Source organism: Pelodiscus sinensis, chromosome 12, assembly GCF_049634645.1.
Source record: "Pelodiscus sinensis isolate JC-2024 chromosome 12, ASM4963464v1, whole genome shotgun sequence".
NCBI classification, from domain to species: domain Eukaryota; kingdom Metazoa; phylum Chordata; order Testudines; family Trionychidae; genus Pelodiscus; species Pelodiscus sinensis.
This window is the reverse complement of record NC_134722.1, coordinates 35,329,786-35,354,110: the sequence shown is the minus strand read 5'-3', so window position 1 is coordinate 35,354,110 and position 24,325 is coordinate 35,329,786. Positions and strand designations below refer to the sequence as shown.

The 24,325-nt window shown below is 43.3% G+C and overlaps 1 protein-coding gene and 1 long non-coding RNA gene across 11 annotated transcripts in view; one reads left to right on the top strand and one right to left on the bottom strand.

Moving 5' to 3' along the window:
• Positions 1-6,604: 6,604 nt before the first annotated feature.
• On the bottom strand, positions 6,605-11,773 carry IRX5 (iroquois homeobox 5). 3 transcript variants are annotated; one of them, XM_075940305.1, is made up of 4 exons: positions 11,634-11,773; positions 9,727-9,960; positions 7,974-8,379; positions 6,605-7,611 (listed from the first exon to the last, which is right to left on the bottom strand). In XM_075940305.1, the coding sequence occupies exons 3-4, from the start codon at positions 8,350-8,352 to the stop codon at positions 6,815-6,817; spliced, it is 1,176 nt and encodes a 391-aa protein (XP_075796420.1). In that variant the 5' UTR covers positions 8,353-8,379; positions 9,727-9,960; positions 11,634-11,773; the 3' UTR covers positions 6,605-6,814. The 3 variants fall into 3 exon arrangements, with proteins under 3 accessions (XP_075796420.1, XP_075796421.1, XP_014428029.2); XM_075940306.1 differs by lacking the exon at positions 11,634-11,773 and adding an exon at positions 11,410-11,507; XM_014572543.2 differs by lacking the exon at positions 11,634-11,773 and having other exon boundaries at positions 9,727-10,407.
• Positions 11,774-11,859: 86 nt separating this feature from the next.
• The window catches only part of LOC102443395 (uncharacterized), a 145,227-nt gene continuing 132,761 nt past the window's right edge, over positions 11,860-24,325 (top strand). For 6 of the 8 annotated variants that reach the window (XR_012906745.1, XR_012906747.1, XR_012906744.1 and 3 more), the window contains exons 1-6: positions 11,860-11,993; positions 13,742-13,911; positions 15,074-15,137; positions 21,346-21,457; positions 21,684-21,761; positions 23,274-23,382. This is a non-coding gene — a long non-coding RNA (uncharacterized LOC102443395). The remainder of the gene's footprint in view (positions 11,994-13,741; positions 13,912-15,073; positions 15,138-21,345; positions 21,458-21,683; positions 21,762-23,273; positions 23,383-24,325) is intronic. The other 2 variants (XR_001368120.3, XR_001368118.3) reach the window with 1 other exon arrangement.

The following is a 24,325-nucleotide window of genomic DNA, read 5'->3' as shown; positions in this document are numbered from 1 at the left end:
ATATAAAAGGGGGGAAGGGAGGGAGGGGGAGAGATCTCTTTACACTTTCTGTGCTGAATTCGATTCTGCGCTAAGAGACCAAGCTGACTCGAGTACGTTTCTCTAGTGGTTTGTTAATGCAAAGCCGGACGTAAGAAAACTGACTTCTACATCTGCGTAATAACAATAATTAACAGCACAGCGCTCTGTTTGTCAACAGAACTGAGCTGTATGATTAAACAGCCAAGCTGTCCGCAATCAGCTGATTGAGTTGTGGTATCGGATGTCTGGCTGCCATTTACAGCGTCTCGTTTGAGCTACTCTACCTTTTTGACCTATGTAAACTCCCTTTCTGCAGTCTATCTTCTATCAAGCCTATTCTTATGGGGTTTGTTGGGGAGGGAGTTAACATTCATACTGGCCAGATTTTGGAAGAAGCGAGGAATCAGTTTTAAACAATGGTTCCTTTGCTTCCGTAATGAAGGCTAAATTTATTCTCAATCGCCTTTTAAACCTGCTGACCAAATGAATTTCCTTGTCCTAGAAGAGCTTGTAAATCATTCTTAGGCACGTCTAGAAAACATTCTGTTTAGATCATCTTACGAGAGGAAGGGAGGGGGGGAACAATCCTATAACCAGTTATATCAAAATAGCTTTCTATGGAAGACCTATATTCTATTACCATGAGAGCGATTAGTATACTAGTAGGTAGCCTAACTGGCAGGGACGTGCTATATGGTTAATAGAGACAATTCAAAAAAGCAACAATTGCAGGGAAGGCGGACGGCCGCATGTAAACGCTGTACAGTATAATGCGGATCAGAATTACGGTTCGTTTTAGATTTCGAACGTACGAGGGAACCAGCAAACTGCAGGCTAATGCGATTCATTGGCTCTCGCAGAAAAACTGAACTTTGGTGAGGGGGAAAAAGAAAATTTTAATCTTAGATGACTCGCCGATGCGGTAGCCTTGGAATTATTCCATCCAGGTCCTCTCAGCAAAGACATGAACCATCCAGGCCCGGGTTTTGTTAATTGTTAATTTTCCTAATGGACTTAAAAAGTGAGCCTTAATTTGCTGTGAGAAAATATGGCGGCTAGGGACCCATTAGTGCCTAGTGTTCCCTTACCCTTATTTGCCAGTCCTTTCATCAAAAGCACATCTCCGTGCCACAGCCACCCCAGCCTGATTGTGTTTCAGATCCTGTGTTCAATGAAAGCGAACTCGAGGGTGTTGGCTGCGGGATCCCACGCCACGAGGGCAGTTGCAGTCAAAGGAAAAGTGACATCGCTTGACAGGTGGGTGGAGGGTCTCTCCGCCCGAACAGGTGAATAGCCCCCCTGCTTGGACGCTGTTTTCACTTGCAGTAAACACGCTTCAGGGTTGTGAGGGGCAGACACCTCTCCCCCTCACCCCCCAAACTTAACCCTCGCCCGCCCCCATCGTGTGCCAGGTAGAGAATCCCCTCTCCTGCTGCTAGCGCTGTCTGGCTCCAGCCCTGAGGGAACCGGTTAGAAGAGTTTAAAACCCGAAGCGAACTTTCTGTTCCTCCCTGAGCCGACCTGCAACAAGGCAGCCTCGGCGTCTAGCGCGGTTCTAGGGTCCGGGCTGCATCCTAAGGGAGCTTCTCCCCCGCCCCCAATTACAGCATTGCAAGGAGGCCTGTCCCCTTGCTAGGGATGAGCCGCAATGGCACTGCTTTACCAACCGCTTTTAACACCTCTCACCTCCAAAGGAGGAAGGGGGGCCCATGTGGGCCTTCATTTTGATCCTGTTCAAGGCCTTCACTAGTCCTGCCGCTGAGGACGGCAGAAGTCAGTACACCCGTAGGCAGCCCCAAGTATCCCAGGCTTGGGGATTGGCTTCCCGCCCACGCCCTGCGGGCCTTACAAGCTGCCTGCGGGCCTTCCCGGGACAGCGGGGCCCCTTCCAAAAATTCCCACCTGGCTACAGGGGGGTGGGAGCAGGAGCCAGTGGACCGGATCTTGCTCCCGTCGGGGCTAACGGGAACGTTCCCACTGGCTACAGTGAGAGCAGGAGCGGGCTCTAAGCAGCTCTATAGCAAAGTCCTTCCGCGAGGCGAGTCCGTATGAACCGCCAGTGCGGCCACGGGCTTCGCGGTGCCGACCCCGCAGCGACTTTCGGCTCCCGCGTGGTTCTGAATCGCCGCCGCAGGACCCCCGGGGCGCTCCTTCGGGCCAGGACAACGGGGCTTCCTGCAAAGTTGGGTCGCTGCCGCTGGAGGCTTTCCCTAGCGTCACTTTCCTGCCCTCGTCTTTAAGGTGAAACTGCGCTGCAGCGGAAGGAACCGACGCCACTGACAGCGGGAGGGGGGATCTGGTTTCAGTGGGAAGGAATCTGAATGTTTTACCTCGCTGGCAGCCTGTAACTGACGAGCGAACAGGCTTGTTTCCTATGGAATAGTGAATAAAACACACCATCCCGTCGCACGCTCAGCCTGGTTCCTACTGCAGAGAACGCCTCTCTTCACCCAGCCGAGCGGCTTTTCCCGCACCCGGGTGTGAGCGAGCGCAAGGAAACGCGCAAGCCCGCAGGCAGGCGACACAACTTGCCAGCATCCCTGCTTCTGCAGACGGGGGGACGGGTTAACCCACTGGACTTCCTCACAACAGCAGCTCGTTCACAGAGACCCCTTACGTCAGCCCTACTCCAGGTCCGCCAAAGGTCGCCCTGCAAAGTGTGCAACGCTCACTCCGCAACTGGCGGAGGGTCCGAATGTTTCTGGCCCCGTTTCTGAGCACTCGTATTTGGGCTAGATTGGTGAGCTGCTTTTCTCTGCACCAGTCCAGCGCCAGGCTCTGACTGTGCCAACCACTGACAATGCCTGGCCTGGCCTCGAATTAAAAACCAAGAGTCGAGAGACCGGTATTAGGCTTTATGATGATGACTTTAAAACCCATTCCTGTTTCGAATGTGTTTCTATTCCTGTTGCCACGGAGGTTTTGAAGGCTTTTAAGGATTTGGATCGACCTAGCTGCAAGTAGCAAGACGCACCTGAACTTCTAAAAAGAGCCCCATTAGCTATCACAGCGATCCAACCCCGTGCTGTGATTTAGCTTTGAGGGAAATGCCATCTGCCAACTGCTGCTTGAATAATACCAGTGTCCACCAAACATCTTTGTGCCATGGTATCCCCATTGCATTAGGCTAGTCCCCACACTTCTCAGGGGCGGCCTAAGCCTTACATTGTTGCGCCCCTATTGCACAATGAAACACTGTCATTTCAGAGTAAAATCAGAGAGCTGTAGGCTGGAGAAAAGGCCAAGTTTTTCTATCAAAACATCCAGTTTGAAAAATCTGCCAGGGAGCCTCCCCCCAAAATATTGAGGACAGGGTCTTATATTGACTGTATTTAAATATGTATCTTTAAAAATCGCTCTGAAACCACTCGAGAGAATCCTGGTTGTGATTTCTTATCTAGTCTGCGCTTAAACCATCGATTTAAATTAATCGATTTAAAGTTAAAACTAATGTAAGAATTTATCATAACAAAAATAGTCAAACTCATGTGCATATAGTACGTATACACATACAAGTATGCGGCTGTATAGAGCAGCCTCATGTAAATACTTACGATGTAACGATGATATTTATAAATATTCCAGAATTATTCGTGAATGTTTTTCTATATTAACCACCGAACACTGCCTCAGCAGTCTGAAACAAGTTGACCCTAAATAAGATATTTCAATTTAGAGAGATCTCTGAAAAGTAACCTCCTAGTTGCAAAATTGGGAAGTCATCTCAACTTGTCAAAATACACGATAGCTGCTTTCCTTTTTGAAAAAAAAGAAAGAATGCTCCTTTACTACTCTTTAATTAGGAAAAAAGCAACATTATGCGTCAGTTTTAAGACCAGAGCAATTACCGTCGAGATTTCATATTGGAGAGGAGTAAGAGGGAAGCTCATAATTGTTTTGTTAAATTGACATCTTCAATCGTAGTTAAAACGTAACTAGGTAAAAATAGGCGACAAGCTGAATAGCTGCAACCTAGAGGAATTGGATTAGCTCCCTTAGGAATTTAAACATCAAACGAAAACCCTATTGAGATTGCTAGTAGACCTATTCAAAATACTCCTTGTTTTAAGAAACTTGCTTTTTTAACAAACGAGATCCCTAAATTTATTCCCACGGTAGTTTTTCAGAAATAGAAAGATCGTTCAGGGAAAAGGTATATCTTAACACTTAAACACCCATCGCTAAATAACTAAGTAGAAAAGATTAATTTTAAGAATGCTTGCTTAACTGAATAACCTGTTGTCTCCAAAGCACGGTTGTGTGGCCTTATCAACTCTGCTATTCCAATGAGAACTTTATAACTTTTAATATAGGGTACATATTATGTCCATATTTAATAAAAAGTGCCTGGAAAGATAGGTTTTATAATACTGGGGGGTTTTTTCATCCCGCACTGATGTCACTGTTTTGTAATTCATCTACCAGAACTAGCCAAACTTTCTCTCAATTTAAACAAAGCAGGTAAATTAAATAAATCTTATTTATTCTCAATCCCTTCTCCACCCTCCAAAAAAAAAGCAGTTCAGTAGATCTTTCCCAAGTGTAAATAAATGATCTGAATGTGGAATTCGATTTTTTTTTAAAAAACCATTTATAATTTATAAAGTGACAAAATAACATACTATTACCCCATGAATATTTGATTATTTACACTTTCAGTTTGAAACAAATTTGACTTTAAACCAGATTATCTACAAAGATGGTATAGCAAGTGAACATTTACTGTATCTTTAAAACATAATATACAAACTACTATTTAATATTCAGTAAAATGTAAATATGCATGAATAAACCTATTGCAGCTAATAAATAGCTCTGGCAAATTTGAAGCAATTACAAAATAATTATCTGGCTTGTAAAAAAAAACAAAATAATTTAAAAAAATAAAATGGGTGTTTTCAGGACCATTCTGTTTAACAAGGACCAGATCTAGCCCAATCGAACTAATGTCATTGGTATGCTCATGTACAGCTGACGCCCACAAAATCCGATGTGAAAAGAGCAAATTTGATCCCATAGCTTTGGGATGTAACTGTATGTGAACGTTAGAAAATTTGCTCTGGAATGAAACACACTACTTAGTTAATTGCAAAGACAGAGAAAGTCAGGATTTGAGAACCTGAAAATACCCATGGGAGGTAGTTTGATGTGCAGGCTTCGATTAATGTAGAATATCTAAATTGACTATAGATTTCCTTTCTTTTTATATACTTTGGTTATTAAAATGACAGAAGAAAGGATTTGTTGATAGTTATAATTGCTTCTTTTTGAAAATTTACAAGAGAGTTTACAAAATTCCTGAACTGGTAACAGAGCATTAAACTTCCTAGCCCAATTTATATCTAGTAATGCGGAAATCTGTCTTCCTTTGTTTTCGAGTCGTATATTAGAGTTGTATGTTTGCAGACTCCTTGATTACGTTTTGATTCTCCCCTCTGTCTTTCCTTAACACCAGTTTCAAAGTGGGTAGGTTTGAAATTCAGGACAAGTGTGACACCTACCTGTGAATGTGGGGAAACATTCCAATGCGACCCTCAACCTCCATTTATCTATGGTAATCTCTGGACAGACAGATGTACAAATCCTATCAATGCTTGTAATATGCAGCAGCAATGAAGCACTAAGTTAATCAAATTAACCAAATATATCAATGCAAAATTCTGGTGTGGGGGGGTGATGGTGAAGTATCTTTCCCCTAGTGTATATTTTAATGTGTATTCCCCGGTTCTCTTCTTAATAACTCTGCAGCACCTTTGAAATAGTAATAAGGGCTAAATCTGGCATAAAATCGAACTCATTAGCAAAGTTCACCAGCTGATTATTTTGCATAAAACACGACACTGATTGGAAGTAATTAGGTTAAAAGATGGTACTGTACTTCGATTTGGTGTTTCTATGATGTATTTTTATATATTTCCTTATTTAATCACTTACACATAAATGCATCTCTTCATTTTATCTCTTATCCTACGTTTTCATTCTTTGACTAAGTTTTTTCCCTCAAATTAGCCTAAATTACCACACCAATTAGGCGCTCTTGTTAAAGGGTCCCAGCATTTAGAAATCATCTTTCACTTTGAAAATCAATTGCAAGTATTTAATGTTTTAAATCAAACCCCACTTTTAAACAAAGTAGCATTTTCCAAGGTTTTTGGTCACCAGTTATTTGTCTATATTTTCTCGGTACAAAACCAAGTAGCTCTGATTCTGCCGAAAACTTCTATTAAAATATTTGCATTTTATGTATGGCGACTGCAGGGTTTTTTAATCTAACAAGTCTGACCTATTTCCTTTGTTTATTAATTTATTATACTTTAGCTCACAGCCAAGGAGGAAAAACCAATAGGCGTCAAAAAAGTTCAAATAAACTTGTATATATATAATATATATTTAAACTATGAAACAATTCGGGAAAAGACACAAATGTATATATTTATATTACGGAAAAACAACAATGCCTGTACAGGTGTCTTGATTTCATAAGTTACTTCAAAGATATTGTATTATCAATTTAAATACAAAAGCTACATTAAATATACAGAATAAGATTTAATACAAATTTTTCTCCTTTTTTGTATGTAATTTGTTTTTTTCTCAGTTGATTAAGACATTTATGAGTTCTTTTATGCTCAGCCATTTCCTATGAACTATAAACTTTTGACTAGGAGTGTGTCATTGATTTTGTTTTGTTTTGTTTTGTTTTTCTCTTGATACTGGAAAAATAACTGCCACCGCATTAAATAAATTAAAAAAACCAAAGTCCCAGGGGGAGTTATCGGAGAAGAAGCCAATATTAAATGTTGGACATACCTTTCTTCAGTTCGTAAGGTGAGTCTTTGCAAAGATCTACTTGGGATTGGCTTCTGATCATTTTAGTTTCTTTAGCCAAGGTTTCTGCTCTGTTTAAAATAGTCTGGTTTAATCCATTGAAATGGCTGCTGGGGGTTCCGGCTGCCGGGTTGGTGCCAGCGTGGCTGTGAAGGTGCCCAAAAGTGCTGTAGTTCGTGTAGCCCGGATAGAAGGGAGAGGCGTAGTAAAGGGGCCGGGAGAGGACGGCGCTGTTGGGGAAAGGGCACTGCGAGGAGGGAGACCGCGACGGGGAGCGCGAGGTGCTGCTCCCGGCCAAGGGAGGGCCCGCGGTCTGCCCGGCGCCTGGAGACACCTCGCTGCTGCTCTCTTTCGATTTGTCCGCGGAGGTAGCGATCTCGGCCAGGGACCAGAGTTTGGGTTTGGAGAGGGCAGCCTGCTGCGGCGAGTGGATCACCGACGTGCTGTTGCTGGAAGGGCCGATGGGGTGCACCTCCCCCGGGTGGGGAGCCGCTGCCGCCGCCGCCGAGGGGGGCCGGTACTGGTGCTGGTGCTGCATCTCCTCGCCGGCCGCCGCCTGCTGCAGGATACGGCTGGCAGGGCACTGCACCAAGGCCGACGGGCCGCCCGCTTTGGGGGGCCCCGGCCTCCCCTCCAGCCGCTCGTCCGGGGGTTCTTTACAATCCGAGTCACTCAGGCCGCCCTCGGCCTCCTGGCCCGCCGGGGAGGGGGGATCCTGTAGCCGCTCGCAGCCAGGGGCCGCCTTCTGCTCTCCTCCTCCTCCTGTGCGCAAAGGGGGGAGAGGAGGGCGACAGAAAGTTTGCGAGGGCACCGGAGCTGAACCCGAGTCCTCCCCTCCACCTTCTCCCCGCGCCCCGTGAGCTGCCCGGGCGCTGCGCTCAGCTCCGCTCTCCCAGCTCTGCGCGCAGCTGGTAAGTGCTGTTCCGCCCTGGCGCCGCGGGCCTGGCAGAGCGGGAAGAGGCCACAAGGCCGTGCCCGGCAGAAACACCCGGTGCCCTAGAGCCAGGCCGCTGCCTGCAGAGACCCCTCTCCCCCATGACATAACCTCTTTTCCCCCAGGCGCCAGCTGTCGAGCCCTGACTGTGCGCCACCCCGGGGTGTGCTCTCCCCTGCCCGAGCCCTACCTGTCTCGGGAGCCTCGGGATCGCCCTTGTCCTCCAGCTTCTGGGGCTCATCCTCGTCGTTTTTCTCCAGGTCAATGTTCTCCTCTTCTTCCTCGTCCTCGCTCCGGTTCCGGGGGGTCCAGGTCATTTTATTCTCCTTCTTGAGCCGCCGCCGGGCGTTGGCGAACCAGGTGGAGACCTGGGTGAGGGTCATTTTGGTGATGATGGCCAGCATGATCTTCTCGCCCTTGGTGGGGTAGGGGTTCTTGCGGTGCTCGTTCAGCCAGGCCTTCAGCGTGGCGGTGGCGTCCCTGGTGGCGTTTTTTCGGTAAGCTGGGTCGCCATAGGGGTAGGAGCCCAGGGGCGCGGCGTAGGGATGGTACCCCAGAGACCCGGCCATGCCTGGTGTGTGGTCGTAGGGTGAACCCTGGAGAGGGGGGGAAGCGGACACAAAGCAAACAGTGAAATCGCCAGTAAGGGAGCAGCGCAACTGTCCCAGCACAAGCAACCGTGACCCAAGAGCAACAAAATGAGGAAAGAGCCCGGCCAGTTAGCCACGCTCCCCCCACCCTCCGAAGCAAAGTTTAGAAAATGGGGCCATCCCCGAGGCTTTGCCTGTGTGGGAGCACTCAGGCCGGGGTTGCCCCGCTGGCTGAATGAAGCAGAAGGGGAAAGGGCCTAGAACTTTTTTGGGTTCATGCGCCTGTGCGTGTAACAGACACACAAAGGCGACGGAGCCCAGCTGTTCTGTCCCATCTTCACACGCTCGTCCACAGGGCAGAACTGTGAGGGGGCAGAGACTGGTCTTCAGTCCCTTCCCCCAGCCATAACTACGTTTGTGACTTGTGAAGAAACGCGAACCTGACAATCCATTTCTGCGCTGACATATTATTGTGCTAAGCAGCAACAAATTGCTTTCCCCACTGTCTAATTGAACATAACCTCTCACACAACCACCGCACCAGGACATGCCCTTCTGCAATGGAGCCCCTGGCTTTAAAAGAGAAAGCGGGGAAACTCCGCTAAACTCTGCCGAAATCCACGCTGGGTGGGTGAGGATGGGCCACTGTTAATTTTCGAAAGGGCTGCAGGGGTTTTCGCTGCAGTCAGAGACTTGGATTTGGCGAGAAAGAAAAGCAAGTTAGTCTAGTTTGTTTTTCTAACAACTACAAAAATAATACCAGCTCTCCCTTCCCCCAAATAAACACTGCTTTTCTGCTGCGGTAATAATGTTTGAAACCAGAAAAAAAAAGCAAATGGCCACGCCGTGTCATTTTTGGTTATTAATGCTTCCAAAGCGGATTGCAGAGATGGGATTACGGCTTTGCAGTATTTGGGAAGCCTAATTAAAGTCGTGCAGAAGGCACTTGCATATGCTTGTCAGCCTGATTCCGAGACTGGTTGATTTAGTTTATTTTTTTACAATTACAAATATTTAGGGGCGGTGTCACACCGATGTTTTTTCCCAACACAGCACTAAAAGATTGGCTTTGACCTGGCTGCTTGGTTCGTGGTTCCGCTGGCAAAGCCCTTAATTGGAAACACAGGATTTGTATTAATTGTCACTCTCCTGCTTCTTTGCTATCGCCCCGCAGCCCACCCTGCCCAGAGGCACTTTAGGGTTCGCCGCGCTGGGTGCAAATCCCCAACAAAGTTGCGAGGGGGATGCTAGCAACCTGGCTCCGCAGCGCTGCCCAGACGAGCACAAAACATCCCCGCTGGAGCGCGGGCGGGCGGGCTGGCCCGGGTGGCCGCGGATCATTGTTGCTCTTACCACGTAGGAAGAGAAGGCGGCGGCGGCGGCGGCCGCCGGGTCCGTGCCGTACTGGAGGTGGGAGTTGTAACCCGGCGACGGGGCGGTAAAGGCGGTAGATCCGGCATAAGGCGAAAAAGCGGAGCCCGAGGAAGATCTCCCAAGTTCATCGGTCCTGGGGCCCGAAATGACGCTGGTGCTGTACGCCGGGCACGAGTAGAGAGCCAAGGACGCGGAGGGCTGGTACAAGTAACCCTGAGGATACGACATGGCCAAGCACATACATATACACGGGCAGCGAAATAGCCGGGAGCTGCCGCTGGCTCGGATTTGTCTAGGCTACTTCTGTCCAGAGCCCCTCCAGCCCTGTGGCCAGGTGGGGCGGCTGGCGGCTTAGCAGCAGCCCAGCACCTTGCTTCTGCTTCTCTGCTGCCGCCGCGGAACTCCCCTGTGCGGCGCCTGCTGCTCGCTAGCTGCCTGGGCTCTCCCCCTGCGCACGGAGGGGCTTTTCCCCCAATATCTCTGCTTCGGGCTCTGAGAAAGGTCCTGCCAAGATGCTAAGTTGGAAATTGAGGATTCTGACGCCTTCTCCGCGGCGCGGGCAAGCTCCTCCTTCCCCGGGTGTTGTCAGTGGAAGAAATGGCAGGATCCTGCGGGGCTTGCCACAACCAAACCCAACCAGCAGGACAGCCTCTCACCCCCCCCCCCTCCTCCCCAGCTCCTAGGCTCAAGTGCGCCGGCCCCTGGATGGCAATCAAATCCAAGCCATTTAAGATCAGCTCCAACTTTCTTCATTTGCTAAATACTGTGTGGACTTGGAGGCATCACATTTTCCCCTTGATTTATGGCCGGGCTGCACTGGAATGCAAGCCAATCAGTTTATGAAAAAATATATATTTAATAAGATTTATTCTCCATTCTTCCCCCCCTTACACTCTGCCCCCAGTCCCTTCCTCCTTTCCTCTCCCTCCCCCAACCACGCTATAATTTGATCCGATCCCTTAAAAGGGAGAGGGAAGGTGGAGATGTGAAATAGACTTTCAATTTTAAAAAAAGGAAAAAAATCTATTTTCAACGGGAAAATTATGGTGAGCTGCTAGGACGGGGAGACTTAAAATATGGCAACGCGTTATGAATAGAGGCTCCCACTCCCGGCTGGTGTGTGTGTATGTATGTGCGTACACACACACACAATATGTAATAGAATCTGATTTATATTTGTCTTCCCCACAGTTTAAAAACGCGTTCAGGCCAGGAGGCTATTTACTTATTTCACCGCTGTCAGAGAACTGGCCTCGGACAAGGTACCTGTTGCGATTTTAAGAGAAATGTGAAATGCTGTCCGGATTTGCAACCCCAAATGTTGCCCTCACCTCCCTCCCTTCCAGAGATAAGAGCGAACCGGGGGGTATTTGCAAATACGATTTTTTTGACGACTCATGAAGCTGTGACTTGTCGTTGTAGGAACGTGTGAGCATTTCTTTTCTCAGCCCCAGTCCCGGGAAGAAGGGAAGAGGGAAAGGGAAAGGGAAGACAAAAGGGGTGGGGGAAGATAAAGGGGTGAGTAGAAAGCCTTCAGAATTAGGGTTTACCAGCGGATCTAGAAGAATAAAACAGGTATTTTCTCTCTCTCTCTCTCTGAAACTCATAAAGGGGTAGACGCGAAAGCAGATTAAAACCATATGAACTGGGATAAATCCCTACCGATCAGAGGATGTAATCTCCTTTGATTCCACCAGATCTATTTCCCAACAGGAACATATCCCGATTTATTCTCTCCTCTACCCCCCTCCCCGCTTCCAAAGCAAGCGCTTTCCCTACAATTTGTGGGCTCTGTCCTCCGCCCCTTCTTCCCACCAACTCCATCGAAACATACTCGCACGCGGGGGGAGGGGAAGCCGGGGGCGGGTGTCCAGCGCAGCTCTTACCTGGGTCGCTTTCAGATCTCGTGGTGCCTTTCCAAAATAGGCTGCATTTTAATTATTCCCGGATGCAGCCTCTCCTCCTAATTACCCTTGTACCTGTTCCGAGTGCGTCGGCTGGAGAATTTTTTTACTTAAAACTAGTCGGCTCTTGGAAAATCCAACGCGGCGTCGATTTGAGTAAGAAATCTCAGCTGCTGCTCAATGGAGCAGATGAACAGAAACCACGTTAAAAAAGTTGCGGCCAACAATAGCCAGATCGCAGTAAACAAACGGCTCGAAAAAATGCTGAAGTTTAGCAGCCGGGTGAAGTTTAATTCACGCCATGTGCTGACCAGAGAAAAGTCCTAGATGCGAAAAGTAGAGGTACACGCTACAGGATTTTTACTTCGAAAATCATGGCTGCTTTAGCGTTGGAAAAAAGAGCAAAGATGAGCGTGTTCGTTTTATTCATATGTCAACCAAATGTGTTTCCCTTTCTTTTTCTTTTTCCTTTCTTTCTCCCCCCCCCCCTTTTTAAGGGGGAGGGGGGAGAAAGAGGTGTTAGGGAAGAGAAAGCGAAGATTCCTCTTTATTTATTTGGCAATCTGTTTAGGGTGGGTGGGACAGTAGTGCATGAGGCTATGCACCCACTTGAGTTATAGGGGTCGCTGGTAGCGACCTCTATGTTGAGGTTAGCTAGCGCTCTCTATATGAGACCCGTCTTGTCAATGGCTTACACTGTAGGTATGCTTCCACGCGGTGCACGTTTAGAAACGTGCTAGTGCGCGCTCCCAAAATAAGCCCCCGTTCTTCCAACAGCAGAGATGTCAGATTGCTTCATGTTCTGACATAGTGGTCCTCTAATTTCAGGCTAACGGGGATTGACACCATGTGTGTCACCAAGCAGCACAAGGTTGAAAGCCCCAGCAGATTCTGCTGAACTCGCCAAAGGCACATGTCTTTCCCCTACTTTGTTTTCTTGTGGCTATTTACTCTTTCGGTCGACGAGAGGGGACTAGGCGGGGAGCTGACAGTCTCTTCCAGCAAGTCTGGTAAAGGATTCAGAGCAGCCGGGTCTCCTGGGGATTTTCTTATCGATTCCTTTCTCTGATCGCTGCTGCTGCTAATGCTCTTAGTTATAAGGAGGTGCTTTCTTCACCGAGAAAGGGCCTTTAGAAAACAGCACAAATAAAAATGTGATTAGCCAGGGGTATTTCCCAGAGAAGGGAGCAATGAAATGAACATATGTGGCTGCAACATTTTAGGGTAGGGGCTTGCCTTGAGCACATTCAACATCCGAGTGAATAGATCGTTGTAGGGCTGACTAAAATCAGTGTTTGCGATGGTTGCGTTATATTTTCAAAGCAGCTGTGGACACCCCAACATCTTTCCTACAGCCATGTCTCACTCCAACAATACCGGACAACCAACTTTTGGGTCCATGTGCTCACAACAGTGGCACATATACCGAAACTGACACCATTGCCACATGAAACAGAAATTTCCCTCTGATTGCGCTTCATCTCCCCTCCTTTCTCTCTGCGTTCCTATAACTAAATAGCGGTCTATAAAGAACAATAGTTTCTGTTTAAGTGCATTTGAAAACCTCTGGGTCAAAAAGGCTGTAACCAAGATCTTGCGGGACAGAAGTTTCAAGTGATTTGCAGAAGCGCTGAACCTTCTTTACGCCCTTCAGTGCTACAGGAAGGACGATGAGGGGAAGCAATTATTGCTGCGGGCTCGCACACAGTTGAAGCATATTACAACGGGAGAGCCTGGCACTTTATAATGATTAGGAAAAGGCGAAAGAGATATGCAACAATGAAAGGGGAAGGAGAGAAAGGAAAGAGGATAAGAAGGCGGCATAGGAGAAAGTACATATATTGGCACAAAAGCAGGAAAAGGAGGAGAGAAAAACCCAAACAGAGAAAAAGTAGAAAGGGATGGAGGGGGAATGAGAGGACAGAGCAGCGAGTGCAGTCGTCCCCTCTGTACCTGCGCCTGGACCACAGACAGAACTACATTTCCCAAGAGCCCCTCTTCCTACAAAACCTGCCCCTCCCCATCCTCGATTCCCGGTTGGTTACTGCCTTCGGTTTCCTTTTTCCGTCATTCTCTCATTGGCTCCTCAGGTTGTCACTCTCAGTGGAAGGCGGAACGCGGCGTGTTGGATGGGGAGTCCGGAAGCGGCGCTGGCAGGAGGGTGCATGAAGGCGCTAAGGGCCAATAGAGACCTGCCCGGCCGCCTGCTTCCGCTGCGGGGGGCTGCGGTGTCGGCGTCGCCCGCCGCCCTGGCCGAGAGGTGAGGAGCCGGGTTCCTCCGCTGGGGCGGCCTGGAGCCGGGCGCCTCTTGGTGCAGAGGCTCATTTTTCGGGGCTCCCGGGCTCTGGCGTGGGCGGGGCGGGAGGTGACCCGGCTCCAGGGCAGCCCCTGGTCCGTCACCCCTTGCCTGGTGCCGGAGCGCCACAGGGGAGTGCGCGTTGCCCCTGCTGGGGATGGAGGGAGCTGCTCGCGGATCCCCTGGGATTTCCCCGCGAGCCTGCCCCCTAAGTTGTCCTTGCAGCCCCCAGTGTCTCGCCCCGGCGCGCTGGCTTTTGTTAGACCCGGTCCTGTGCGTACCCAGGTACAAAACGGACGTAGTGGGTTTTTCAAATTTCACCTCTAATTGCATCGGGGCAGGGAAGAGATCAGCCCTTGGGATTAGCAGCCAGTTTGGGGCTAACCATAGCTCCGGGGTGCTACTCACTTTGCGGCTCTCCTTATTAACTAATAACTTAAACCTACATCTGTTAAAGCTTCCAAATTCCTGTGCGGACAATCTTTGTCGTGGAGGAATTAAGTCACATCTGTTGCCGTCTTTGTGCTTGTGCTCAATTTTCTAGTTGGCAAGAGCAAATAAAAGAGGTTATTTGTATTATGTTTTGTAATAATTCATGGAATTTATAAAAAAATGTCATTGAAATCTTGATGAGATGATATGCTTCTGGAATCAAAGCTGCAAAGACTGGTATTTCTCTTCCACTTATCTGATAAGTATATAATGAGGCTTTAGGTTGGCTCTCCCAGCCCCTTTTGTCTTGTTTCTTGATCATTATTATTTTTTAAGGAAGTTGAACTATGCATGTTTTCCTTTAAAAAATCATGTGGGTTTTGCCTGTAGTAACCATAAAGGTTTGTTAAATCCAGGTTCGTACACATTCTTACATACTCAATCCACACAGGTGTGCACTTTGATCAGTTTTCAGCTGCAGAGTCACTGGTATTTGTCACACTGGGTTAATTTTAGCTATCGTTCTAAAGTACTCTGTTTTTCCTCCCCTTTGGAAAGAGCTTCTATCATAATCCTCTGACAATACCTCTTGTTCAACGAGTAAGATATCATCTGGTAAAGTTTATGTGTTTAACATTCAGTTTATATGTGAGTAGAATAAGTAACCCATTCTATCTTACCAATTTATTTGTAGAGCGAAGCAGAAGTTTTAACTGCCTTCTTTCCTGTGTAACTGCCTTTTTGAGGAGGAGGAGGAGGTAAGGTTAATGTCATGTAAAATTATCCTCTTAATTTTTGACGGTCTGCTAAAGAAACATTTTTTTCTGAATTGTGCTGAGTTTATGCACAATTTCATGTACTGCAGTATATTACCAGGCTTGATTAATGAAATGTAGCAAGAGAGGGCTTATGCCATCATGAACGTGTCTATCAAACAGACATCCTTACCACATTATTCCACTATTGTATTCCTTGCAGTTCTAAAGGAGCTGGAGATAATTCTTCAAGATATTGGAACATTTAGTTTATGGTTCTATTGCTGTGGTTGTCACCTTCACTTTATGTCATATATGAGACTCATTTCTTGAGGATGTCTCTATTTTCTGCTTTATTTGCACATTGATAGCTCTACTGATTTCTAGTCACTTTTCTATGATAGACGTATATTCAAATGGGAAAGCCTAAGATTAATCTGCTTTACAGGACTGTTCAGCTCTTTGATTCAGGGAAATAGGAAGTTGATTCTAAGGCTTTTTTGTTGTTGTTTTAATGGTTATATTAACAAACATTGGATTAACTTTCCCTTAACAGCCTTGATGATGCATATGCTTCCTCTTTAACAGCTTTTGGATTTATGGGACATTTCTTATTATCAAGAGTTTGCTTTTTTAAAAAAAATGTCAGCAAAGCTGTTTTAATGCAATTTTACTTCTTTAAAATCTTGTATCTTTCTTGAAACCACACTGTCAACTGTCCTTCTGTTATATTATGATTTAAATCTTAGTTACTGATGGGTAGGATTTACAGGCTTAGTCTGCATCTTCATTTTATTTAAATTAAGAATTTAAAACTGCCTTTACAGAGAAAAATGAATCTGCACTTTTTGTATGTCATGTGGTCTGAAGAACTGATGCTGCAAATCTTTATAAACAATCCTTGCTTTCCTTCATGGTCCCGTTGACTCCAACGGGATTGGTGGCATGCATGAGGACTTGGAAGATCAGACCTGAAATGACTGCATAGAATTTTGTAACACAAATGTAGCAGCAGTTGAATCTACATATGTTTCTATAGTGTGGTTTCATTTGACCAACTTCATTTAAAATGTGCAAACATATGGTGCACTTTATAAGGCAGTAAATAAAGCAAAGTTTAGGAATGTGTAACAGGAACTAGCTGTTCTTTTCCTAGAGCAGGGAAAATATTTTGAATAGATACTTCAGAACCATAGCACTAATAGTTATAAATAGATATGCTGTACTCTGATTTTTTTTAGCGTCTGACAGTAAAAACAGGTATCTTGGATGGTTACTAATAGTTGTTTTCAGTGCGAAGTCCAGCACTCTTATTTCTGTTACTATCTTTAAAGATTTAATCATTCGTGTGTGTGTGTGTGTGTGTGTGTGAGAGAGAGAGAGAGATCTAAAACTAGTGTGAGGAATGGCAACAGATTGGTTCTGTCATGATTTTGTTGTTTTTTGAGTGTGCTTAAAAGATTGATTGATAAAGCTGTCTTGCCAAAGAATGCCAACACAGGTGTTCATCATTATCTTAATTAAGTTCCTGAGAAAATGTCATCTTTTGGCATAAATTATGAAAGGAGGTGTAATTCTTATTTTTTTGGTGGGAGTAGAGGAAAAGGAAGATTCCAATGTTTATAAACCTTTTCTGATATTTTTCTGCCAGATGATTTGACATTAGGTGTTTACTAACCGACTACAAAATAAAATCTTGATGTGCACATTGTTATTTAGAGGATATAACTATAGAACCTCAAAGGGGGAGAAGGTTTTTTACAAGCATATTTGCTTAGAGAATCTAAACTTCAAAATGTAATAAGCAAGAATATACTAAAAATTGATTTATCTGGGTGAGAGAGGATAGAAGAGAGGAAAAAGTCGCTTAGCATGTTTGTTTAAAATAATGTATTGAGACTTTCAGCGGTTACCCCTGCCTTTTGGAAAGAAGTTGAATTGCTATGGTTATAAAATGTTTGTTTAAAAACAGACATAAAGGGAGGAGAGGAAGAGACAGGAAAAACCTATCATTATCACTTTCAAAATTCCATGGAAATTAAATTGATTAGTGCAGAAAAATTGGAAATTATGTTCTGCTACTTTAAATCAATGTTATTAGCTGAGCAATAACCAAAATAATGCACCCAAAACATTGATAGTTGCAGCACTTGCTCTTGATAACTATTGACTTCCAAATGATAACTTATATAAGTAAGACTTGTAGCGTTTGTATTTAAGACAGGAACTATTCATGTTTAATGGTTGTTTTATACATAAGAGTTCTATAGGATGCGTCCTTAACTCCTTCAATATTATTCTTCCTGAAATAACTAGGTCTGAAAATCCACTTTTTAACTCCCTCTGTTGTTGCTTATAATCATGGAAATGTAAGAGTAAACTCATAGGCACACAGATGGAAGCCCTATGGGTTTTTGGCTGCCTTATGCCTAAACTTCAGGTAGTATGTAGTTCACAATGTCTTTTTTCTCCCCATCAGCAGTCTTTAACATACCTTTTTTTGTCTCATACAAAATATTATATAGTGATTAACTCATAAGCTCTCTTTTTACGGTGTATAAGGGTGACAACAGGGTTTTGTCGACAAAAGTGGACTTTTGTCAACAAAACTACACTGCCGCTGAGTTCTGTCAACAGAACTCAGCAGTTTTGTCGACGGCAGTAAACCTCGTTCTATGAGGAATAACACCTTTTGTCGACAGAGTTCTGTTGACAGAAGGCGTTATTGCATTTATACTGTCCTTTGCATCTACACTCTCATGTCGACAAAGTGGCTTGCTTTGTCGACAGAACTGGGTGTAGTCTAGACGCTCTTTATCGACAGAAACTTTGTTGACAGATACTGTCGACAAAACTTCTGTTGACAAAAGCCTGTAGTCTAGACGTACCCCCAGATGCAAACAAGCCGCAAACTTATTTTTTATTTGGGGGCTAAAATTGTATTTATATAACCAGAAATATCTTGATGTCATGAGTGAACTTGAAACTATTGGTTTTCTTGTATGTACACATAATTAACATAAATAGTGCTTTCTGCTTAAATTTTACTTGCTATATGCAGCATTAATATGTCTTGAGAGAGTTTCCTTTCCATATGTGCATTTAATTTTTGAGTGCAGTGCATATATAGAGAGAACTTCCCCCTAAGGGTAATGTTAAAAATGAGTGAAAGTTTTTGACTTTTTCAGTAATTAGGTTTCTGCACTTAGACTGAGCCCTAATCTAATTTCAGTTCAGCTCACAGTTTGAAAGAGGATGCACAATGCTGTTGTCTAGTGTTTGTGGCCAAAATTCAAAGGATAGCTGAGCACCTGTGACCTGTATTGATTCTTGTGACTCTTAGCATGAATCACAGATACTCAATATCTCTCAGGATTGGGACAGAATTTTCTCTCCAAGTTTTTAAAGAGATTGATCTTAATAACAATGTAATATTTAGGAGTTGTATTTTATTTTCATCCGTGATTTGATTCCATAATTATTTACCTTATTTATTTACCGAGTCAAAAACTTTCACATGTGTTTAACATTACAGTTAGGGAAATGTCCATATATACACTGAACTCAACAAAAGCTAACTGCATATAGGGGAAGGAAAATCTCTCAAGATGTTTGTGTTGAAGGTCAATTGTATCTCTTGCTTAGGAACTTGAGGGAGGCATTATTAGCTTCATATCAGAATAGTTCTTTTTATCATCTGATACTTCAATTTAAAAAAAAATAAGGAATAATTTCTAGTTTCTAATCTGTAATGTGATTGATGACTATCACCTCTTGCTATTGTCTCCTGCACGTTAATTGTGATGTGTGTTCATCTGCTATCTTCATTTGTTGCTATAATAATTATTGTCTTACAAAGAAAAGCTAGCTAAGTGACTCATGCAATGGTAACTATAATAGATCCAAGTATGAATTTCTCTTTTCTCCATAAAAAGAGTACAGCTGATGATTCTCACTCTTTCTGATCCTCTTCCACACTAAAGCAGTTAATTTTTCTTCTTCTTTACTCCTTCTCTCAAATGTAATATTGAACTTCTCCCATTGATACGTAGGTATTTCCTACAGTGTTTGTAAGCATTTCTGTATCAGACCGTGAATCCCGAGGTTACTTTTTTGAAGTATTCTCTCTAGCCTTCATGCTGTATTTTTATAGACTAACACACAGTGTCGTATTTGGATATTCTGTTTCTAGTTACACGTACTGTGTTTAGTTTCCAGATATCTTCTTTCATATCCTATAACAAAGTAGCAAGATGTGGATTGCTGTGTGCAGGCCTGTAACAGTTACAGAAATAGCAGCTACTGTAAAGCCAAGAACTAACATTTTAGATAGCACAACAAATAAAATGGGGCTGTGACTTTTGCCATATTGAAGTTGCATTAAATAGTGCTACAGTGCTGTTTATTACTGGTTTCAATGGATCATTTGCAGCTATAAAACTTGCTTGAAGTTTTTATTAAGAATGCTGTCATTCTTTTAAAAAAAAAGTCTAGCACTTTTTTATAATAATAGTAGAGGAATTACTTTTGTTTATGCTGACTTCCTGCTTCTTACAGGGAAGAACCTTTTTCTCTGGGATGCTGTTTACTTTAGATGACTTGTGAGTTTCTATGGAAAGAGACAGCTCATTCAGTTTGAGAGTTTGAAATCTACTTTCTTATCCATGGATAGCTCAACAGCTAGCTCAGTTTAAATACTTTAAAGCAAGTTCAGACACCTTTTGTGGTATAACTTGTACCATTAGCTCTTTGATTAAACCTTAAAAACCACCAGTATACTTATAAATGTGGGATTACAAAGCCTTCTAGGGCTATGTCTACACTGGCGGCTTCTTGCACAAGAATATCTTGCACAAGGGTTCTTGTGCTAGAAGTCTTGAGCAAGAACACACCCACACTGCTATGTGCGAGCTGTGCTTTTGCGCAAGAGAGCCCATGGCAGTGCGGATGCTCTCTGGTGCAAGAAAGCTCTGATGGACATTTTAGCCATAGGGCTTTTTTGCACAAGAAATCCCTGCCTAGCGTCCACACTGCTCTCTTGCGCAAGAGCTCCTGTGCAAGAGGGCCTACACCTGTTAAAAAAAGAGCATAGCTCTTATGCAAGAAGCCCTCTCTTACCATGCTGTACTGTAAATTTCCTTGCGCAAGAGCGGGTGGGCAGTGTGGACACTCTGCGGATTCTTGCGCAAGAACGACCATACTTGCGCAAGAAGCCGCTAATGTAGTCATAGCCTAGGAGTTTCCAAACTGTCTGTTTTGGGAGACATCTTTGAGAGACTGTCAGGTAGCTAACTGGGGACTGTGCATTCTATTTCTGGCTCCACCATTGACACATCTCTTGATTTAATATTTTTATCCCAGTTTTATCTATCAGGAATGTTCTAAAGTTCTTTAAAATGTTCAAACCAAAGTTGCCCCCCCTATAGAAATGCATACAATTTGTTAGGCTACCTATTTTTACTGAGCAAATGCTATATTTTTGGCTATTACTAATCAAGCAAGATGTAAGTATATGAATACAAGTTTCACACCAAAATAGGTGGTTTGTTCCTCACCTCTGTACGTATCACATGCATATTGTGGTGTTTAACATGGGATGCTCTTTTCTATATTCACTAATGAAATGTAGCTGTATCTTCCCCAGTACATTTTTGGATGTGAAAGCAAAACAGATAAAAGGAAAGTAGGCGAAGAGACTGTATTTTCCACACACATGTATTACCAAGTGAAATAGTGTTGTTTTAATGGGCAACAAGGTTGTTCCTTCTCCCCACCTCCCAAAACAAAGCCCTGTTCTTCAGCTTGGTTGAGGGCAGACAAAAGTAAAAGCAGCAAGATCCCCAACAAGAAAGTTGACTCCAGCAGTCCAGCCTACCAAAGGTGTCTGAATATAGGAAGAGGCCCCACGAAAAGCCAGAATGTGTGTGCTTACTTTGCAGCTGTCTTTAATCCTATTAAATCTTATTTAAAAATCATGGTAAGTGTTTTGTTTTGTGCACATAATATTTGCATATGTCAGATTTGTCCATCACACTGGTACATTTTGTTTTTTGTTTCTTTGGTGCTGGGTTGTCTTTTACTTTCATGTAATACAAAATTAATGTCTTCTAATGCAGAAAGTTTGAGTTAATTGATGGGATTTGCATTAATAGTGAGATGTACAGAGGTTAACTTTTTTCTATAAGGTAACAACTTCATTTTTCTTTTTCAGACCAGCAGAGTGAGGCTGATCTGAGAGACTGAAGAAATTGTTTTGGAGGGAGTTAGTCAAGAGATGTATTCTTCACTCCCAAGTGCCTGGGAGATTTTGTAAGATTCATTAGGTATGGTATTGCTAACATGAATATCTTTAGACCTCTTTTACTACATAAGTATGATGGTAATGCACTATCCATAATATTCATGGAGCAGGTGAAGTTGCATTTAAAAGTGCCTTTGTACTGATATCCATGATGTTTAAAAATCGGCACTATAAGCAAAATAAACTAAAACATTTGGATAGGGAGGGGAAAAAACTAATCTGAATAAAAGTGGTGTTTTCTCTTTTAGATTCTTCCATCAGTGCTATTTTCTCCCTGTGCCAAGGGGAGATGCTAAGAAAATGATTAGAGGATTCTAAAAATGGAGGTAATTATAAAATGACTTCATTTTTTCCTCCTTCCTTCCTCCTCTTCCCCCAAGAAATCCCAAGCCTTTGTAGTATCTTTAGGCCTGGTTCAGCAGAGAATGGCATCTGTGGTACTGGCCCATGCAAACCTTATAAAAATCCCAAACTATGCAGCACTATATGCTGCGCGCGCTCTCTCTCGAGGGTTTACTCCACCCCTGGAGCAGTTGTGTAATGCCTGGCATTACACAACTTCCTCTGATCTCTCACTTTCCAAGGATAGAGTCTTTGAACTTTTCTGGCTGTAACTTCTGGAATTCTGTATTGGGCAAAATACTGAAAAATGTGTGTTAGAGAAGAGTCCTGTGTCTGGGGAACCTAATAATGACAGAATTGACAGGTTGTTCACAAAGAAGTGTCATTATCCCCATTTTACAAATAGAGCAACTCGCGTGCGCATACAAAAATTCTCTTCCCTTAATAACTTCTGTGATTCTTGATCTACTTGATTAGTAGAGCCCCCAAAATCCGCAGATATGGATGTGGATGCAGATACAAATTTTGTATGTAGAAGTCTGCAAACCTGTGGATATCCACTGGTACCCACATCCACAAGGTCAGTGCAAATATTTGTAGCTCACTTTTGGGGATACAGATGCAAACACAAATTTTCTATATGTGCTGGGCTCTACTGATTCTGTCTGTGTGTTAAATGATGTTCTCATTGGAGAAGAACTGACATGTTATCCCTTTCTCAATGACTAAACATACTAGTTAGTCTTCCCTTAGCAAGTGCTAGTTAGCCAGCAAAGAAATGTAAAAGGACTGAGCAACCTGAAGATGTCTCTTCCTGAAAGCTTAATTCTAGATTTCATCTAGAGAGATAGAGAAGTCTGACTTCGTGAGGTCATGCAGCTCATTCACAGATGCTCTTCTCCTCCTCATTGATTACTTTTTGACTTTAAACAACAGTCAGTTCTTTCTACTGGATAAGTAGATTCACTTGACAGCCAGCATTTGCAGTTTTCTTGGACTTATGCAGTTTCTAAGGCTTTAACTGTTTCTTCATCAGGCTTTTAGTAATTTTTTTGCTGGAAGCATTTTAACTTTTATCTTTTTTTCAATAGGTTTATTTTGCTAACAAAAATTGAAAATTCTCCTTTACTACAAACACAATGTTTAATTTGTATCAGTGAAGATCCTGCCTTAAGATAGTGTTACTATGTGATAGATAAATGGTTTTAAAAGTATAATTACATTCCAGTGATCTTAGCTAGGTGTAAAATATGCCCTAATATTATAAATATTTATTATGGAGAAAAAGATGAATTTTTCTTACCTGCAGGCAAATATCTGCCTTTGACTTTTGTTTGAGATAAATGTAAACAAAAATGCTCACAAATAAGAATCTGATACAGCTAATATGGTTGAAATGAATTGTGTGCCCTGTACATAGTGATTCTCCTGACCACCTTAGTGAATTAGGCCCTTTTTTCTGTTTGCTGCAACTAATCTCTTATGCCTCCATTAAGGTCCACGGAAGTGTCAGACCTTTCAGAATATCAAGAAATTAAATCTGTTAGAAAAGAAAAATGAATGAACAAATAACTTGTTGGATATTAGCATCATTCTACAAAATAGGTTAGTTTAATTTTACACAAATGATTTACTTACAAATATCAGTTAATAGCTCTTTAACTACATAGTATGAATTCTTATGTATAAATAGATCAAACATAATTCTGTATATAATAGTTAATCTCTGAATGCAATATGAGAATATGTTTCTATTTAATTTATTTGGGTTATTATTTTTTGGTTCTCTACGTGTTCTATACATAATGAAAATTTGAAGTTGAAATAGAATATGTGATGGACAGAAATTCTTTGTCCTTAAAGACAAAGTGCTTATGGACAATTTTCCTTTCTAGTTCTCTAATGAACTAGCTTGAGAGAGTGAATTTGAAGATGGAGGGATATATCTGGCAATACTGTTGGCTGAATATTAATATCTGATTTGTTGGTTTATGTTAAAAAGCAAGCTTCAGTTCCTCTTAATACTCATTACATCTTCAAATGCTAATTTACAGTGAATATGTGGAAGATCAACATTGATTAGCTCAGTTTCTGCATGGGAACAAGCATAGCTCTTCTGTCTGTGAAATTGACTAATGCAACAACCATTTAAATTAAATGTTTGCTTACACAAAAGCAAAGGCATCTTCTCCTCCTCTTCCTTCTGGTTTTGTCCAACTGGATGTTCTGAGTGGCGGTTGCAGTGACTGCTAAGTGTTTAAATGATGACACCATTATGTGAAGTGATTTTGAAATGAGAGATTCCAGCCAAGAATTACATCTGCTCTCATCTCCTTCAAATCATACTCTCTGGCTGTGCAGATTATGATTGATTTGTTTGTGACAGATTGCAGGAAACAGTCATTGATTTTTCAATATTTTACCTTAAAATTATTTACAGTTGTAACCATGGGGAGGTATTTCCATAGGCTGTCAGCCCCTGAAAGACTGGGATAATATTCCCTGCTCCCTGACAAGACAAATTACCTATAATGAGTGCAGTAGCTGA